The 21,270-nt window shown below is 43.3% G+C and overlaps 2 protein-coding genes across 2 annotated transcripts in view; one reads left to right on the forward strand and one right to left on the reverse strand.

The window, feature by feature from the left end:
* Positions 1 to 2,393: 2,393 nt before the first annotated feature.
* Positions 2,394 to 11,323, forward strand: LOC106587315 (gliomedin). Its single transcript, XM_014175589.2, is given in 12 exon segments — positions 2,394 to 3,185; positions 3,417 to 4,009; positions 4,476 to 4,527; positions 4,691 to 4,717; positions 5,175 to 5,273; positions 6,524 to 6,616; positions 6,960 to 7,033; positions 7,035 to 7,101; positions 7,293 to 7,379; positions 7,508 to 7,633; positions 7,793 to 7,943; positions 8,898 to 11,323. Coding segments are annotated over 12 exon segments (2,151 nt in total). The 5' UTR covers positions 2,394 to 2,869; the 3' UTR covers positions 9,364 to 11,323.
* Positions 11,046 to 21,270, reverse strand: part of LOC100286620 (dmX-like protein 2) — a 94,148-nt gene continuing 83,923 nt past the window's right edge. Inside the window, 7 exon segments of the mRNA XM_045708286.1 lie at positions 11,046 to 13,009; positions 13,261 to 13,478; positions 15,977 to 16,029; positions 16,127 to 16,218; positions 16,653 to 16,730; positions 17,327 to 17,454; positions 19,918 to 19,978. Coding sequence (XP_045564242.1) covers positions 12,800 to 13,009; positions 13,261 to 13,478; positions 15,977 to 16,029; positions 16,127 to 16,218; positions 16,653 to 16,730; positions 17,327 to 17,454; positions 19,918 to 19,978 — 840 coding nt within the window. The 3' untranslated portion in view covers positions 11,046 to 12,799.

Here is a 21,270-nt window from a genome sequence, read left to right on the forward strand (position 1 = left end):
TGGAAGGTCTTACTGTAATACCAAACCTCACATAGACTCAGGTTTACTGTCTGTGTCAATCAGAACTCCTGTGTGAGTGTGTGTGTGTGTGTGTGCGCGTGTGTGTGTGTGTGTGTGTGTGTGTGTGTGTGTGTGTGTGTGTGTGTGTGTGTGTGTGTGTGTGTGTGTGTGTGTGTGTGTGTGTGTGTGTGTGTGTGTGTGTGTGTGCAAATTAGTGTGTGCATGCATATGTGTGTCTGTGAAGGTGTTGGAATCTGTACTCACGTTTCAACATGTGCTGACATTTGTTTGGCACAAGAGGTGGGTCGGTTTCAGTACTCTTCACTTAAATACAGTAGTAATGGTGAAATGGTTATTACACAATACTTACCTAATAATTACTGGGTCTTTGGGGGTCTATTCAATCAAGCACCAAATTGCACAATCAACGAATTGAGTGAAAATGTTTTCACATATGTTTTTCTGATATTTCATGATATGCATATTGTAAAAACAATTGCTGTGTTTCAATGACACCCAAATCAACTGAGTTTTCAGGTCAACACTTCTCTGGAGTGATTCATAAACTCTCCAACGCTCAGAGGAGAGAGATGTCAGGTTGTTTTTCTGATTAAATGTTACATACTGAAGAAATTACACTTTTCTGGTCAAATGCAATTACAGAAATGGGTCACTGTTACAGTTACAGAGCGGTGTAGAGAGCCTTGAGGGCATATAGGGGAGAGATGGGAGCGAAGGATGTGTAAATGTGGAAGGGGGCAGAGCAGCTAATGTACTGGAAAACCATGCTCATCCTCATCATGGCATAGTGGTGATTCTCTCTCTCTCTGTCTCTGTCTCTCTCTGTCTCTTTCTGTCTCTCTCTCTGTCTCTCTCTCTCTCTCTGTCTCTTCCTCTCTCTCTCTCTCTCTCTCTCTCTCTCTCTCTGTCTCTCTCTCTCTCTCTCTCTCAATGGGTCACTGTTACAGTTACAGAGCGGTGTAGAGAGCCTTGAGGGCATATAGGGGAGAGATGGGAGCGAAGGATGTGTAAATGTGGAAGGGAGCAGAGCACCTAATGTACTGGAAAACCATGCTCATCCTCATTCTCTCTCTCTCTCTCTCTCTGTCTCTGTCTCTCTGTCTCTCTGTCTCTCTGTCTCTCTCTCTCTCTGTCTGTCTCTCTCTCTCTCTCTCTCCCTCTGTCTCTCTGTCTCTCTCTCTGTCTCTCTCTCTGTCTCTCTCTCCGTCTCTCTCGCTCTGTCTCTCTGTCTGTCTCTCTCTCTCTGTCTCTCTCTGTCTCTCTCTCTCTGTCTGTCTGTCTCTCTGTCTCTGTCTCTCTCTGTCTCTCTGTCTCTCTGTCTCTCTCTCTGTCTCTCTCTCTGTCTCTGTCTCTCTCTTGCTCTCGCTCAGACATTGATTTGTGTTGATGTCTAAAGACCTCCAGTTATTTCCAAGATAGTTTTTTCTTGATTTGTGACATTTCCCTTTTTAGACTTGTTGTTTTAGATCTTTTCATCTTTAAAATAACTACGATTTTGTGATGTTACATGGAGTATAATTCAATTCCTCTACCAAAGTACTACAGCATTGTATATGTGAACACATTTGTGTACAGACTTGATTGAAATGGCTTGAATGGCTTGTTCACTAGTGTGTTGATGTGATGTAATGACTTGTAGACCCCAAAACCTCAATTGTGTATAAATCCATTTGAGATGAGTATCTACATGATGGATGGTTTTGTAGCAAAGACATCGTTGTACAGGGGTAGAGGGAAGAGTGCATATGAAGAGTACAGTAACAAAGAGTTATAGCCTCAGGATCCTCTTAGTGTGTGTGTATGTGTGTGTATGTTTGTGTGTGTGTGTGTGTGTGTGTGTGTGTGTGTGTGTGTGTGTGTGTGTGTGTGTGTGTGTGTGTGTGTATGTATGTGTGTGTGTGTTTGTGTGTGTGCGTATGTGTATATGTGTATCTGTATGTGTGTATCTGTGTGTGTGTGTGTGTGTGTGTGTGTGTGTGTGTGTGTGTGTGTGTGTGTGTGTGTGTGTGTGTGTGTGTGTGTGTGTGTGTGTGTGTGTGTGTGTGTGTGTGTGTGTGTGTTTTTTTTGTGTGTGTGTGTGTGTGTGTGTGTGTGTGTGTGTGTGTGTGTGTGTGTGTGTGTGTGTGTGTGTGTGTGTGTGTGTGTGTGTGTGTGTGTGTGTGTGTGATGTCAGCCCCAGCCCACTGTGGTTGCTCTAGAATGGGTTGTGTGGAATATAAATCAGGTGACTGAACAGACGAGGGGTTTCTTCCCTTCCCAGACAAGCCCAGAGGATTGTGTAATGCCCACCCCTACACACGCACATACACACACACTTTCCCACACACACACAACCTCTAATCTACTGTGTGCACACACACACATAACCCTGACTCCCCTCAACTGACACACACTCAACACAACGAGGAGTACCATTCTGTCCTCAGTGAGACCACCAAGTCTCTTCAGATCAGACCTAGAGATCAGGACATCTTTCCTTCGGGACCTCTTTGATTCTATTTGGAACACTAGGACCAGATTCTTCTTCAGACTGAACTCGACATACAGACGCAGTCTAGACTTTGGGACTACAGATACATCATCTGTTCTGTTGGATTGGAATTGGACCTGATTTCTCACTCAGACGTACATTATCGATGGTCTGGAGTAGACATATACACTTCTGTCCTCTTGGATTCTATTGGAATTGTAGTCTCCCTCTTTAGAAGAAAGGGTATTTCTTGGATTCTGCTCTAGCCCACTAGACTAGACCTGGGACTAATCTTCCACTTACTCCCTTTGTGTTTTTGGATTCTGTTGGAGAAGATATACTTCTTGGACTGTCTCTAACCATATTATCCGGTTCTGAATGCTGAAGCTAGTCGCTGACTCCCGGAAGAGAGGAGGTGGAGGAGGGATTGGAGGGTGTGAGATGCTCCCCTCACGCCCCAGTCTGTCTGTCCCCCTGCGGGTGATTATCTACGGGACGTGTGCCTTGGCACTGGTCAACACTGTGGCTCTCCTGGTGCTCCTAGTGCAACAGAACCAGCTGTGGAGCCGTGTGGAGCTCACCGAGGCCAGGCTGGAGGAGGTGGAACAGAGCTCCGTGGTGGAGTTCTTCCAGGAGGTGCTCCGAGGAGGTGTAGCAGCAGGAGGCGCAGGGAGGCTGGCGGAGCTAAGAGGAGGTGCTGCTCTTTTTATATTGCTATGTTTTCACTACTTTTATTGTTGATCGTTGTCTGTTTGTCTTTGTGGCTGTGTGTACATACTGTAATGATGAATCTGTCGTGGACAGACATACATTACATAGATGAATTGCTGACACTAGTTCTGGGTTTCCCTGACGATGCAATGATTGATAAAACAATTACCCCTCAGGGATTAATCAAGTACAGGTATTTCTGATCTTATCTTAGGCCCAGGGTGGCTTGCAGGGCTGCGTGGAGGAGGTGCAGAAGGAGGTGAAAGGGGTCTGGGGAAGGAGCAGAGGGAGCAGGGGGAGTACCAGTACTCCCGTAACAAGAGGAGTCGTGAGCTGGAGAGGGAGCTACGACAGGAGTTAAAGGAGGAGCTGAGGCTAGAGCTGAGGGAGCTGAACCATCAGGAGAGGCAGGAACTCCTGCAGGAGGTGACCCAGGGGCTACATCAGGGGCAGGAGGTGACCCAGGGGCTACATCAGGAGCAGGAGGTGACCCAGGGGCTACATCAGGGGCAGGAGGTGACCCAGGGGCTACATCAGGGGCAGGAAACGGGGCGAGGTGGGCTGGACACAGGAGAGGAGGTACACCCTGAGTTGAGAGAGGAGTTACACAACGGGTTGAGGGAAAAGATGGACAAGGAGATGGACAAGGAGATGGGGAAGGAGATGGAGATGGGGAAGGAGAAGGGGAAGGAGATGGGGAAGAAGATGAGACATGAGCTGAACCACAAACACAGGAAGACAAAGGGCTTCCAGAAGACTGAGATACAGGACGACATGATGATGATGATGACCTATTCTATGGTGCCGGTAAGCTAGGCTACTCCATGTCTCTCTTTGTATATGTGTGCGTGTGTGTGTGTGTGTGTGTGTGTGTGTGTGTGTGTGTGTGTGTGTGTGTGTGTGTGTGTGTGTGTGTGTGTGTGTGTGTGTGTGTGTGTGTGTGTGTGTGTGCTGAGGTATGTAGTGAGCATCTCAGACGTAAGCACTGGCATTTATATACATGATCCGTTTGAAAGAGAAAAAGCTGTGTTTTACAGCTAGAACAAACAGTCATAGAAAAACAATGAACAGACTCTTAACAGACTAGATTCATGACTCTTGTTAAAGACAAAACTGTGTTGAAGTCTTATGTCATTTTTATATAGTTTCATTTATTTCATTCTATTGTATTCTACTGAAATGTTCATACATGCTAAAATTTGAAGACATGCTGTATGCATCTCGTTTCTTCTCTTCCTAAATAAAAGGGGTTTATTTGTTTGTTTGATTCCAGGTCAAAGTGTTGTTGGATATCTGTAACAGCACCAAGGGAGTCTGCATAGCTGGTATGTCCCAATAATGACAAGAACAGTAATACTAATTCACACTCTTCTTTCCCTACTGTAACTCTGAAGTGAATTCAAGTGGAGTTTCACACACTTTCCAACATTCTCACCAGTTAAGGTGCTGTGTGTTATCATCCCCTGATCTCTCTATGTTGTGTTGTAGGACCACCCGGCCCTCCTGGACCCCCTGGTAAGTTATCAACTGATTAAACACTTTAATGATTCATATTGATCATCTCAGCCATCACTCAAACCCTTTTTAGCCGTACCACAGCTTTTTGCTAGAGTGACCCATAAGCATATCCCAGTAACTTGGTGTAACCATGGCAAAATGACAGACAACAACCTGGACCCACACATAATGTTAAGTATGGACTCTTCCAGAGCATCTCTGGGATATTGCTTAAGATTGTGTATTTATTAAATGTTTTGCCCACGGATATGCATCTGTACTTCAGATATTACTCCTGCATGGTTGTAATGTGTTTGTATAAGATAGGTCTGCCTGACCATGTAAAGTACTGTGGTTGTAATGTATTTATGATAGGTCTGCCTGACCATGTAAAGTACTGTGGTTGTAATGTGTTTGTATACGATAGGTCTGCCTGACCATGTAAAGTACTGTGGTTGTAATGTATGTATGGCAGGGCTACCTGGCCTGCATGGTCTGCCTGGGCACAATGGCACTGATGGCATCCCAGGACTAGATGGACTGCCTGGGACTGATGGAAAACGAGGGAAGAGAGGTACGGAGTGAAAGACCCTTTTACAGTAACAGAGAGAATCGTTCTTACTCTCTATTTTCTGCCTCATTGTATCTATCTGTCCATCATCTGATGTGTCCATTATGTATTGTTACCTGGGGCTCTCTCTGGTTCTGTGACTGAAAAGAGAGAGATAATAGAACATATAGAAAGGGTAGAGCAGATCTCCTCAGGGTCAATAACATGCACCCTAACACACACACACACACACACACACACACACACACACACACACACACACACACACACACACACACACACACACACACACACACACACACACGCACGCACGCACGCACGCACACACACACACACACACACACACACACGCACGCACGCACGCACGCACACACACACACCACGCACGCACGCACGCACGCACACACACACACACACACAAACACAGTGTAGAAACACACACACATCCGCAGAGACACACACACATATATTCAGACATACACATGCACACACTCACACACCTACGCTTGCACGCAATTACCCCATAGTGCACACATATGCCACACCCACACAGATCTTCACATACATAACACTTCCTTTCGCCTATTCTTAATTCCAACTGTCATTGGACAGCCATTCAGATCTATCCAGAGATATGTGATGTGTCACAATGCTGAATCATGTTCTCCACTGTGGTGGGCTTCGGTTTCTCTCCATTCAAACACCATAGAACCGGAAACGGAGGAAGAAAGGAAACTGCTCTTCTGTCCCACAGTAGACTAATGTTATTCATGACTCTGTGGTTTTGGGCTGCTCTTGAATGGGCTGTAAACCTCATTCTCCCATCAGCCCACTGGTGCGTTCCTCAGGAGGGAAGGACATGATTCACACCCTATTTCCTATATAGTGCACTACTTTTGACCAGAGCCCTATTTTAGCAGCCCGGGAGAAGTGAATGGAATGGTTCATGGTTTACTGGAATGGCTTTGACTTGACGAATCCTTGGAATTTACAGACTGGAAGCGATGATTTAGTCGGCCCATGTCTAGTTCACATTGTGGGAATTCTTTTCTTAACATTAGGTCAGTTAAAAGAACCCACGTCTTGCACATTACACAAGCTTGACTCATTTGATTGTGGTCTTTGAGAATCTTATGAAGCTAGGGTTTATTTTTGGGTCAGGCCTTTATGAATTCCTGTTCCATTCCATGTCTCAAGTTAGGATTTGTAAATCACCTGCACATATGAAAACCGGTAACCGTGTTCTTTCACAGGTGAGAAAGGTGAGCCGGGAGAGAAAGGAGATAGAGGAGACCCAGGACCTGCAGGGGAAAATACACAATCGTCCAATGATGTCATCTTGGAGGGTAAGAACGGACAGAAATGACAATGTCCACTGTCTATATTAGATACCTCACAATTACAACATCACTATGACTCCTACAGTGCATGATGAGAGTTGCTGTACCGTCACCAGTGTACACTCAAATGGTTCAGCACATACCTTTATTGCAAAATCTTAACAGATCTTCATTAGAACTGAAAATGAATGTGGTCTTAGCACAACACTTAAGGTACCTGAATATGTTGCAACATTAGAGTGGGCAAGCCCTATCCTATTTCATGACCAGTCGATCCAGTTTATGCTTGGACAGCTCTACCTGAAATACAACGTGATTGTGAAAATCCTTGTCTTTTGGGTCTATCTAGGCCCCCCAGGTCCGGCTGGTCCTCCTGGTACTCCAGGCCCCATTGGCCCTCCTGGACCTCCTGGCCCACAAGGACCCCAGGGCGCCCCCCAGAAACAGGAGCCACCGGGCCAATCTTCCCATCCACGCTGCCCAGACCCTGGGTGAGTAACTACCCTGCACACTGCTACTTATCCTACCCAACTCCCGTATCTACCCCCCCCCATCCATACTGCCCAGACCCTGGGTGGGTCAGCCTGTTACTATCTATCCTACAGTTCCCCTACCCACTTCCAACTCTCCTATTGATTCTAACATCATCACTTCTTTCATTGATTATCATTGACTATTTCAGATCCGTCACATGCTGTACCAAATGATGGGACTCTGTCCACCAAAGAGACTGGGAAGTTACAAGAGATACCACTAAATAAGAAAAACGGTACAATGACTTGAATGACTTCAAGGATTTGTGAAAACCCTCAGACAAAACCTGAATATGACTGAATAAGCAAACCAATCAATCTAGCAATCAATTAAACAATAAATGTTTTATCTTCTGTCCCCCAGAGTGCATCATCAAGTCACTGATCAACCCCCGTAACGTGTCTAAGATGGAGAGTACGTTCGGAACGTGGATGAAAGACACGGCTGTGCTGAACGACAAACGCATCTGGGTGGCCGAACACTTCTCTGGTAGCTCCCAAACTCACACAACAGCCAATCAAATGTCTTTAGCATTTCTCTGGTACCAGCCAAACGCAGACAACAGCCAATCACGTTATCTTTAGCACTTCTCGGGTACCTCCTACACACAACAACCAATCAAATGTCTTTTTGATTATCTGTCTCCAGGTCGCACGGTGAAGGAGTATAAGAGCATCACCTCATTCCAGAATGCCACCTGTGAGGTCATCGACGGCAGGAAGTTCTACCAGGGGTGTGGCCATGCTGTTCATAACGGATCCTTCTACTATCACATCGCCGGAACCACCAACCTGGCCAGGTAAAGAACCATAGTTTGGTACCTCCAACCTGGCCAGGTAAAGAACCATAGTTTGGTACCTCCAACATGGCCAGGTAAAGAACCACAGTTTGGTACCTCCAACCTGGCCAGGTAAAGAACCACAGTTTGGTACCTCCAACCTGGCCAGGTAAAGAACCATAGTTTGGTACCTCCAACCTGGCCAGGTAAAGAACCATAGTTTGGTACCTCCAACATGGGCAGGTAAAGAACCATAGTTTGGTACCTCCAACATGGCCAGGTAAAGACCCCAGTTAGTTTGGTACCTCCAACCTGGCCAGGTAAAGAACCACAGTTTGGTACCTCCAACCTGGCCAGGTAAAGAACCATAGTTTGGTACCTCCAACCTGGCCAGGTAAAGAACCATAGTTTGGTACCTCCAACCTGGCCAGGTAAAGAACCATAGTTTGGTACCTCCAACCTGGCCAGGTAAAGAACCATAGTTTGGTACCTCCAACCTGGCCAGGTAAAGAACCATAGTTTGGCACCTCCAACCTGGCCAGGTAAAGAACCATAGTTTGGCACCTCCAACCTGGCCAGGTAAAGAACCATAGTTTGGTACCTCCAACCTGGCCAGGTAAAGAACCATAGTTTGGCACCTACAAAGAAGGGATGGTAGTTATCCTGCTTGAATCTAATTGATCCCTTAGCTCCTACCGCACTAGATACTTGTCTGAGAACAATGGATAGTTGTCAGAGGGAAATCAATGTGAAACTTTTTGGCCTTGTGCAATTAAAGTCTCCTTGTGCAATTAAAATATTGTGTCTTTGTGATGTCACTGGCTGTGTGTGATCCTGATCCTGTGACTGTTATTTTCTTCTGCTGGTGTGACTGTGGTGCACAGTTCCTAAGGAAAGCAAACTGAAAGCAAAGGTAAATGTAGAAATGTACATTGTTTATTTCTTACACCCTCCATCTCTCCATCCATCCCCCAGGTTCGACCTGCAGTCCAAGCGTCTCCACACCCTGGCCATCGACAATGCTCTGTACCACAACCTGTCCTACCTTCTATACAACTCCAAGACCTACTTCAAGCTTGCAGCGGATGAGAACGGCCTGTGGCTGATCTTTGCCTCCAGTCTAGACGACAGCATTATGGTGGCCCAGCTGGACCTGAAGAGCTTCTCCGTCACATCATACATCAACACCACCTACCCCAGGACCAAGGCCGGCAACGCCTTCGTGGCCTGTGGCGTGCTCTACGTCACCGACACCAAGGACACCTGTGTGACCTTCGCCTTTGACCTCCTGAAGGGGAAACCGGTCAACGTGGCCTTTGACCTGAGGTCCCCTGGTGGGGTGCTGGCCATGCTGTCCTATAGCCCCAATGACAGACACCTGTATGTGTGGGATCAGAGCTACGTGAAGCTGTATATGGTGCGCTTCATCTCTGATGACTGAGACAGTGTTTTGACGGAATTCTGATAGTGTTTTTATGGTATTCTGAGGATGTTTTAATGGTATTCTGAGGGTGTTTTGATGGCATTTTTCCAGTATTTTGACAGTATTCGGATGGTATTTTAATGGTATTCTGATTAAAGATGGCCAGCTTTTTCAAGTGCTTAATTAAGATGAACAGCACTCGTGAATATGATGGTTATTTTTTATTTAGAATATGTACGGCTTCTCTTTAGTTTTATGCCATCTCAACAAGGACTCTTTTCTAATGGCTTTTTGGGACTGCTGGCTGGGATAAAACACCCTCTTTGTGAGTGCTGTTAAAATATTTATTTAAATTGGATTACAGCTTCCAAAGACCCACACACTGTACCTTTTCCAATGTAGAGGTTAACTGAATAAGGGCTTATCAGAGTAGGAAGTAGATCATTATAATATAATTGTTATTGTCTATATTGTATTGTGGCGATGGTTTAAACAGTAAAATAATTGCTGTACTGTTTTCCATATGAGATCGTGGAATTATCTTTTTGTAAGGATTCTCACTAACCGTTTGACTTGTTATATATTGTTTTTATGTCTCTCACTTGTATATTATATTTATTTGGAAAATGTAAGTCTTTTTTAAGGTCTACCCTGGAAACCTGGCTTTTTGTGGAGTAACTACTATTTATAGCTGTAAAACCCTTAGACTTTCCCTGTGACTGCATGACAAAATATGTATCAGAAATTAGTTTCCATATTTACTTGAATCCTACCATGACCAGCATCCCTTACAGAGAGCAAAATGTTTTAAAAATACCTATATTGAAAATCTGTACATATGTTTATTCCCGACAATGATATTTTCCGCTGCATGGTCTCTACTGATTATCATGCCTAGAGAGAGAAAATACAGAAACAAGCATAAAATCAACCTGATGAAATAAAAATGATTTATTCAACTTACAAAGGTAGAACTTTGACCACGGTAGAACAGCCTGCTATATATTCCTGTCTCTCTCTGGACTCTCTCTAGTTCTCTAGTCATAGCCTCACCATAGTGAGCTTTAGATATATACTGTACATACCTGAACAACACTTTACCTAAAGCACCTTGTTATGAAGTGTTAATATCTTATATAGACATGAATATCCCCTTATAGATGTTATAGAGCATTATGAAGTGTTAATATCTTATATAGACATGAATATCCCCTTATAGATGTTATAGAGCATTATGAAGTGTTAATATCTTATATAGACATGAATATCCCCTTATAGATGTTATAGAGCATTATGAAGTGTTAATATCTTATATAGACATGAATATCCCCTTATAGATGTTATAGAGCATTATGAAGTGTTAATATCTTATATAGACATGAATATCCCCTTATAGATGTTATAGAGCATTATGAAGTGTTAATATCTTATATAGACATGAATATCCCCTTATAGATGTTATAGAGCATTATGAAGAATGTACCATAAAGCAAAACAAGGCTCGGTACCTTTTTGTAAGGCGCCTTGCATGTTATTGCTTCACTGTGATGTTTTTAATGGTACTCTATGACTGCATCTATAAGGTGACCTATGAATGTTTATAAGGCATTATAAGGCTTCATAAGTACTAGCATTATACACACGACAGAAGGTAGAATATGCAAACATAGATGTCAGAGATCAGACGTGGTACCCAGAGGGAGGGAAGGAAACACAAATCTGTTTAATAATAAAAACAATACAAACATTTAACAAAAGATACAACTAATCCAGCCGGTATGATACAAAACAAAAAATTAAGTAAAACGCTTTCATGTTTGTACAAGCTGCTGTGGTATTTGATATATTTATATATTAAAACTATTTCACTTTTTACTACTAGGCCAAATACAGCCAGACATTCATTTGTATGTAACAGTAGTTTCTTTGTTCTTCTCATAGCCTATTCGTTTTGAAATAAACTTTTAGTGTCCCCAGATTTGAGTGCAAATATCTATTCAATAAGGTTTGTAAAAACAATACAGTACAGTAGTATCACCAAACACAAACCTATGCCATGTTGCACTATGTCCCAGTAAAATACAGTATTAACCCCTTACATTCCTAACGTAAAAGGCAAAAAGTCCAACACAAATCACAACAGCCTGCAAAGAAACAACCAACCAAAAACAAATAAGTAAATAGTTCAACAACAACAAAATGTTTGTGCAAAAACAGAACCATACAGAACATAACAGAACCATACAGAACATAACAGAACCATACAGAACATAACAGAACCATACAGAACATAACAGACCCCATGGAGGGGGGGGTTCAGTGGAACAGACAGATGAGACATAGACTACACACAGTCACAGGATCAAAACACACCATCTTCCAAACAACGTTCTAGCAGGGAGGCCACTGCTGCCGCACAAACAGGCTTTTGACGGCAGGCAGACAGCAGATACAGAGAGGTGATCACATAGCTAGGATCAATCAATCAACAGATCTATCGATGGAGTAGGCTAGCGAGTCACTGGGCAGCCAGTGTTATGGGATGGGGTCACTATGGGGATAATGTGCCATTAAACTTTGTCATTAACAGTGAGATTAGCCAGGGAATGAAGAGGATAAAACCATTTCAACAAAATGCAGATCCAACAACTTTAGAGTCACACCAGACCACTGACTGACTGACTAAAGGAACCACAGTGCTGGTTAAATGTAGACGCTAAGAGACTTGTTCAGCTTATGGGCACAAAATGACAACAGATAGACACTTTAAGAGTTTTGAGCACTTGTACAGAGCACTATCATATCAATAAACCGTGAGATTGCACCGCTTAAAACCAGAACAGGAAGTCATGCATAGCTTTCATATGGACTGATACACTCGTAAACGTCCAGCAGCCGCTTTTAAAACGACAGGAAATCTAACTGTTAAAATCAAGTATGGAACCTGTTGCTTTTACGTTTTAATACACGCTTTTAGGCTTTGGGAAAGAAAAAAAATATTCACAGCTCAATTGAACTTTTCTGATACGATTTCCGCTAGGTAAAGTCATACCGTACCGTACACTCTCTGTCGCTCTCTCAAAGCTGCTGAAACCTTGGTCATCTCTCAACATTTCACCTCTACGTCACTCATACCATTAGAGCCCTCTCAACCAGCCTATCCAGTAGTGTAATATACTTAGTGATCTATCTGTAAACCTTTACCCCGATCTCTCTTCGTCTCTCTCACACAAGTCTAGGCTCTCTACACAATGTTATACTAGTGAAAGAAAGTTTGGTTAATCTTTCAACCTTACTCCTTCCTATCCACCGCCATTCAGACATACCACTTTCAGGTATTTACGTTTCTACAAGATGTTGAATATTCTAGTGAAAGTTTGGTTATCGTTTCAACGTTCAACCACTAACCAATCAGATGACCTCTCTACAGATAGTACAGGAAGTGGTTTGGGGTCTACAGAATGTCGAAGATGCTAGAGGGGATGTTGTAGCGGTCGGGTAGAACCCTCATCTTGAGGGTTCCGTCGGCGCCGCAGGTGAATATGCGGTTGCCGGGGCGGGTCTCCACCTGCATGACGCCCGCTCCGATGTTCCGGAAGATGGACTGCTTGGCATGCTCTGTGCTAAACGAGTGCATGAGGCCATGGCCTGCCAGCTTCCACACCTGGAGGAGAAGGAGAGGGGGAGTGAAAGAGAGAGGTCAAGAGAAAGGCAATGATCAATAACATTAATGGAATTACATGATGTCTTTCACAGATCAATCCTGTGACTTAAATACATTTTTACACACATTTGGTCATTGAAAAACAGCTAGAGAGCACAGATTCATGGTTGACAGGGTTGGGAACAATTCCATTTAAATTCAGGAAGATTCTAATACCATTTTCCTCATTAAAAAGTAATAAGGAAAATCACCTTCATGTTCCCCTCAGCTGAGCCGGTTACGAAGAAGTCTTCGGAGGCGTCGAGTGCCAGGGCTTTGACGGCTGAGTCGTGGGCCTGGAAGGTGTGTAGCAGCTGTCTCTGTCGGATGTCAAACACACACACAAAGCCCTTCCTGCCTCCTGAGATCAACAGCTGCTGCTTGGGAGCGTACTGCAACACCGTCGCACCGTTCTCATGGCACGGGAAGGCTGGAGAGACACAGATGATATTCTAACTATGAGTTATGAGTGACAACACTAATACAGGGGAGAGTGGGGTAAGTTGAACCAAACGGTAAGTTGAACCAGCCCTTGTTTCTAGGAAGCCATACACAAAATGTATAATTTGACCAAACATTTAGGAAGAGGACATCATTTCATGGAGTCTGTGAAAAAGTGGTAAGCAAGGTGAAAAAAAACTGATTTTCACTAAGTCAAATGAATGAATTGTGTTAGAGGTTTCATGATGCTTGTATCTATAGATCATTTAAAGATTGTTCTATACATCAGTTGGGCTCTCTATAAGCTTCAGGATGAGGTCCTAAACCTAGCATGAAAGTGCATCCTTGGATTTCTGTGGGCTAATATAGTAAAAATGTTTGCCTTGGGTAAGATGAGCAAATGGCCATGGGATAAGTTGAGCCAACGGTTGAGCCATGGGATAAGTTGAGCCAACGGTTGAGCCAATGGGATAAGTTGAGCCAACGGTTGAGCCATGGGATAAGTTGAGCCAACGGTTGAGCCATGGAATAAGTTGAGCCAACGGTTGAGCCATGGGATAAGTTGAGCCAACGGTTGAGCCATGGGATAAGATGAGCCAACGGTTGAGCCATGGGATAAGTTGAGCCAACGTTAGAGCCATGGGATAAGTTGAGCCAACGTTAGAGCCATGGGATAAGTTGAGCCAACGGTTGAGCCAATGGGATAAGATGAGCCAACGGTTGAGCCAATGGGATAAGTTGAGCCAACGGTTGAGCCATGGGATAAGATGAGCCAACGGTTGAGCCAATGGGATAAGTTGAGCCAACGGTTGAGCCAATGGGATAAGTTGAGCCAACGGTTGAGCCAATGGGATAAGTTGAGCCAACGGTTGAGCCATGGGATAAGTTGAGCCAACGGTTGAGCCAATGGGATAAGTTGAGCCAACGGTTGAGCCAATGGGATAAGTTGAGCCAACCGTTGAGCCATGGGATAAGTTGAGCCAACGGTTGAGCCAACGGGATAAGTTGAGCCAACGGTTGAGCCATGGGATAAGATGAGCCAACGGTTGAGCCATGGGATAAGATGAGCCAACGGTTGAGCCAATGGGATAAGATGAGCCAACGGTTGAGCCAATGGGATAAGATGAGCCAACGGTTGAGCCAATGGGATAAGATGAGCCAACGGTTGAGCCAATGGCAAGTTGAGCAAAATGAAGTGTTTTATTTCCAGGTGTAGCGTGAGGTAGTATCGCTGGGATATTAGGTAACACCAGGGCCTATGTTAAATGTGTTAAAACAAGTACAAAGGTGTAGGTGTTAAGCCTGTGTTAACAGATGCTTAAAATGATTAAAAGACAAACAAGACATTGTGATGAATTGTGATCAGAAAATAAAGACAGACATAGTTTAAATAGGCACAGAAATGTGTAGGCAGCTCAACTTACCCCATAAACAGGGTAAGACCACTTTTTTTGACCAAACTATGTTTTCAAAACTGTAATGTTTCCATGAATTCTGATTATTTCCAGGGATACACAACAACTGCCTTAATGTTACTGGACCCCAGGAAGAGTAGCTGCTGCCTTGGCAGGAACTAACGGACCCCAGGAAGAGTAGCTGCTGCCTTTGCAGGAACTAACGGACCCCAGGAAGAGTAGCTGCTGCCTTGGCAGGAACTAATGGACCCCAGGAAGAGTAGCTGCTGCCTTGGCAGGAACTAATGGACCCCAGGAAGAGTAGCTGCTGCCTTGGCAGGAACTAATGGACCACAGGAAGAGTAGCTGCTGACTTGGCAGGAACTAATGGGGATCCTTAATAAATACAAATACAAACATCCAGTTCTTGTTGCCTATTTATAACTGATTTATTAAATCATTATTTATTGAAGTTCTTGTCTCTCGTCATCATTGAACCTCTGCTAGCTACATTCTTCACCTCTGGCCTAAGAACAGTCCTTAGTCTGGAGTTATCATTGAACCTCTGCTAGCTACATTCTTCACCTCTGGCCTAAGAACAGTCCTTAGTCTGGAGTTATCATTGAACCTCTGCTAGCTACATTCTTCACCTCTGGCCTAAGAACAGTCCTTAGTCTGGAGTTATCATTGAACCTCTGCTAGCTACATTCTTCACCTCTGGCCTAAGAACAGTCCTTAGTCTGGAGTTATCATTGAACCTCTGCTAGCTACATTCTTCACCTCTGGCCTAAGAACAGTCCTTAGTCTGGAGTTATCACACAATACTCCCAGAGTTCTCATGCCTTATTGCTTAAATATTTTTGTTAAAAAGAAGTCTATATTTCCCTTGATGGAGTGATGCTGAATGTAAAAAATGTCCTAACCCCACTCTCCTCTCCTTTGCTTGATCAAGTCAAGATTTGACCGGTCACCTAATCTTTCATGTAATGGAGACACAATTGTGGCATCTAACTACTTCATTTGACTTGTTTTATCTACTGTGGTAACTTTGCATGTTCATTCCTGGTGGACTGAAATGACAACCAAATCTTACCATGCACCATGGTGTTACTAGGTGAAACAAGAGTGTCCCACAGGCATACATTTCTGGAGGAGAAAAGGAGAAAAAGGTTTCAGTCATTGGAGTTACTGTTATGACAGTACTAAGACTGGTGTAGTTATGATATGTAATGTTGATACTGACCTGCTGTCGTTGGACTGTCCTGCCGTTGCGATGAGGCTGGAGGAAGTGATGAAGGCAAAATCACCACAGGTCTTAGAGTGGCACTGCCAACTCTACAGAGAGACAGAGAGAGAGAGAGAGAGAGAGAGAGAGAGAGAGAGAGAGAGAGAGACAGACCGAGAGAGAGACAGGGAGAGAGAAAGAAAGAGCGAAAGAGAGAGCAAAAGAGAGAGCAAAAGAGAGAGCAAAAGAGAGAGAGCGAGACAGAGAGAGGGGGGAAGAACAGAGAGGGAGAGAAAGAAAAGAGAGATGGGGAGAGAGAGGAAGGGAGATAGAAGGCTGTGTTAGCCTCAGCCAAGCAGACAGAGTGGTAATGAATTACTCCCAATCGCTCTATCACTCACGCACGCCCACTCTCTTACCCTCTGTAAAATCCCCATCCCTAATCCTTCAAGCATCAGTGTGTGTGTGTGTGTGTGTGTGTGTGTGTGTGTGTGTGTGTGTGTGTGTGTGTGTGTGTGTGTGTGTGTGTGTGTGTGTTACGTACCACGTAGGGCTTGGGGTTGGAGGAGGTCTGGTTGACCTGCCACAGACTGAGGAAGCCTTCTCCATCTGATACACCACACTGGAGAGACAGACAGAGACACAGAGAGACAGAAATAGAGACACAGACAGAAATAGAGACACAGACAGAAATAGAGACACAGACAGAGATAGAGACAGCGAGAGACAGACAGACAGCGAGAGACAGACGGCGAGAGACAGACGGCGAGAGACAGACAGACAGCGACAGACAGACAGAGACACAGACAGACAGACAGACAGACAGACAGACAGAGAGAGAGAGGCAGACAGACAGAGAGAGAGAGGCAGACAGACAGAGAGAGAGAGGCAGACAGACAGAGAGAGAGAGGCAGACAGACAGAGAGAGAGAGGCAGACAGACAGAGAGAGAGAGGCAGACAGACAGAGAGAGAGAGGCAGACAGACAGAGAGAGAGAGGCAGACAGACAGAGAGAGAGAGGCAGACAGACAGACAGAGAGAGGCAGACAGACAGAGAGAGAGAGGCAGACAGACAGAGAGAGAGAGGCAGACAGACAGAGAGAGGCAGACAGAGAGATCAGCACAATCATAATAATGAGGATGAAAAATAGTATTGTTGTGTGTGTGTGTGTGTGTGTGTGTGTGTGTGTGTGTGTGTGTGTGTGTGTGTGTGTGGACCTTGTTTCCCTGTGAGTTGAAGTAGAGGCGTGTGACTCTGGCGTTGCCTGCCTGTCTGAAGCAGATGAGTTGCTGTGGCCTGTTCCACTCAAACATACGGACACTGCCGTCCTGAGCCCCAGTCATATCTAACACACACACAGAAACATTAGGAAATGTTTGAAATTCCCCTATTTCAAGGAACAGACCAGCCATTCAAACAGAGTTGTGTACAGGCCGTCAGTATGCTGTATAGTACACATACTGTATATAACATAGTAGTGGTAGACTGTATATAACCTAGTAGTGGTATACTGTATTTAACCTAGTAGTGGTATACTGTATTTAACCTAGTAGTGGTATACTGTATTTAACCTAGTAGTGGTATACTGTATTTAACCTAGTAGTGGTATACAAACTAGTAGTGGTATACTGTATATAAACTAGTAGTGGTATACTGTATATAACCTAGTAGTGGTATACTGTATATAAACTAGTAGTGGTATACTGTATTTAACCTAGTAGTGGTATACTGTATATAAACTAGTAGTGGTATATGGTACCGTATATAAACTAGTAGTTGTATATGGTACCGTATAGAACCTAGTAGTGGTATACTGTATACAACCTAGTAGTGGTATACTGTATACAACCTAGTAGTGGTATATGGTACCATATAGAACCTAGTAGTGGTATACTGTATCCAACCTAGTAGTGGTATACCGTATAGAACCTAGTAGTGGTATATGGTACCATATAGAACCTAGTAGTGGTATACTGTATAGAACCTAGTAGTGGTATATGGTATACTGTATACAACCTAGTAGTGGTATACTGTATACAACCTAGTAGTGGTATACTGTATACAACCTAGTAGTGGTATACTGTATACAACCTAGTAGTGGTATACTGTATATAACCTAGTAGTGGTATACTGTATATAACCTAGTAGTGGTATGCTGTATATAACCTAGTAGTGGTATGCTGTATATAACCTAGTAGTGGTATGCTGTATATAACCTAGTAGTGGTATACTGTATATAACCTAGTAGTGGTATATACTGTATATAACCTAGTAGTGGTATACTGTATAGAACCTAGTAGTGGTATACTGTATAGAACCTAGTAGTGGTATATGGTACTGTATAGAACCTAGTAGTGGTATATGGTATTGTATAGAACCTAGTAGTGGTATATGGTATTGTATAGAACCTAGTAGTGGTATACTGTATAGAACCTAGTAGTGGTATACTGTATAGAACCTAGTAGTGGTATATGGTAGTGTATAGAACCTAGTAGTGGTATACTGTATATAACCTAGTAGTGGTATACTGTATATAACTTAGTAGTGGTATACTGTATATAACCTAGTAGTGGTATATGGTATTGTATAGAACCTAGTAGTGGTATACTGTATATAACCTAGTAGTGGTATACTGTATAGAACCTAGTAGTGGTATACTGTATAGAACCTAGTAGTGGTATATGGTACTGTATAGAACCTACTAGTGGTATATGGTATTGTATAGAACCTAGTAGTGGTATATGGTACTGTATATAACCTAGTAGTGGTATATGGTATATGGTATTGTATAGAACCTAGTAGTGGTATACTGTATAGAACCTAGTAGTGGTATATGGTACTGTATAGAACCTAGTAGTGGTATATGGTACTGTATAGAACCTAGTAGTGGTATATGGTACTGTATAGAACCTAGTAGTGGTATATGGTATTGTATAGAACCTAGTAGTGGTATACTGTATATAACCTAGTGGTGGTATATGGTACTGTATATAACCTAGTGGTGGTATATGGTACTGTATATAACCTAGTGGTGGTATATGGTACTGTATATAACCTAGTAGTGGTATACTGTATAGAACCTAGTAGTGGTATACTGTATAGAACCTAGTAGTGGTATATGGTACTGTATAGAACCTAGTAGTGGTATATGGTATTGTATAGAACCTAGTGGTGGTATATGGTACTGTATAGAACCTAGTAGTGGTATACTGTATAGAACCTAGTAGTGGTATATGGTACTGTATAGAACCTAGTAGTGGTATATGGTACCGTATAGAACCTAGTAGTGGTATATGGTATTGTATATAACCTAGTAGTGGTATATGGTACTGTATAGAACCTAGTAGTGGTATACTGTATAGAACCTAGTAGTGGTATATGGTACTGTATAGAACCTAGTAGTGGTATACTGTATAGAACCTAGTAGTGGTATACTGTATAGAACCTAGTAGTGGTATATGGTACTGTATAGAACCTAGTAGTGGTATATGGTATTGTATATAACCTAGTGGTGGTATATGGTATTGTATATAACCTAGTGGTGGTATATGGTACTGTATAGAACCTAGTAGTGGTATACTGTATAGAACCTAGTAGTGGTATATGGTACTGTATAGAACCTAGTAGTGGTATATGGTATTGTATAGAACCTAGTAGTGGTATATGGTATTGTATATAAACTAGTAGTGGTATATGGTACTGTATAGAACCTAGTAGTGGTATACTGTATAGAACCTAGTAGTGGTATATGGTACTGTATAGAACCTAGTAGTGGTATATGGTATTGTACACATTAGATGATACCTACAGTACTGGAATATGGGGTGGGAGGTCATTCTCTTCACATTGTTCAGGTTCCTCTTCATAATCTGAAAAACAACATTCAAATAACCTAATACATCAAACTTGATTTGAAACCTCAGTCTTTAAAACATTCAGCCAATACACAGTGATGCCCTACACTACGGAGTTCAGTACTCAACTAGGACATTTCTCTGAACTGAAACAGCTCTGATGAAGGCCACCAGGCCGATACGTTGGCTTCATAAACTGAAGTGATACTGGCCAGAGCAGTGTGCAGGTCTTTCTTTTAGTTCATTAAAACTACTCTACAACCTTTCACTCTAAAGGGGATTCATCATCTCAACTGGGACCTATTTTACACATACAGTATAAGTCAACGACACTGTCTTTCCATGCAGTCTGGCCTTACCAAGACTCACCACCTAGACTAGGACATATTTATACTTCTGGTACAAGGCACCAGTACTCCATATTGACTGTAGCATGAAGGATTATCACTTGAATGGGGACATATTTGAGAAGTGGGTGATGCGGTGACGCAGGCCTGTACCTTGGGCAGCCGAGGAGACGCTGTGAGAGCTGGGTATCTGTGTGTTGATACTGTCCCATCTCTCTCATACAAACACACACACTGCCTATCTCTGGTAACATAGACTCATCTACCAGCCTGTTTAGTCCTCAACTCTCTGTCTGTTTGGCCTGAGATAGATAACCAGTGTCAATATTCACTGGACTGACTAGGTCCAGCTAGTGGGCCTCAGTTCGGACACAGCGAGCGAGGAATAGGGTGAGACAATGACGTCTAACATTAAAAGAAGAACGTTTGTCTGCTTGCTTTAAACCGTACCGTCTTACAGTACTCTGTTGAGTTCTGCTAGGTACTGCTGCACATATTTCCTATGACACCAGAGCAGTGTGGGGAGAGACAATAGGGAGGGGGTTTTCATAATAAACAGACAGGACCTTGAGTTTAGAGTGGTGAGCTGTGAGCCAGACAGGCTGGGATGGAGGTTTCACTCCTGAGTACTGTGCCCCTCTACAGGTCAGTACAGACTACTACCTCTCTCACTGGACTACACTGCACTGACAAGTTCCAAGTAAATGGAAAGTGGGAAAGGAGATACTGTACCTAGTCAGTTGTACAACTGAATGCATTCAACTGAAATGTCAAAAGTTTGGGGTCACTTAGAAATGTCCTTGTTTTTAAAAGAAAAGCAAATTTTTTTGCCCATTAAAATAACATCAAATTGATCAGAAATACAGTGTAGACATTGTTAATGTTGTAAATGACTACTGTAGCTGGAAACAGCAGATTATTTATGGAATATCTATGTAGGCGTACAGAGGCCCATTATCA

Source organism: Salmo salar, chromosome ssa26 (genome assembly GCF_905237065.1).
Source record: "Salmo salar chromosome ssa26, Ssal_v3.1, whole genome shotgun sequence".
Classification (NCBI taxonomy): Eukaryota; Metazoa; Chordata; class Actinopteri; order Salmoniformes; family Salmonidae; genus Salmo; species Salmo salar.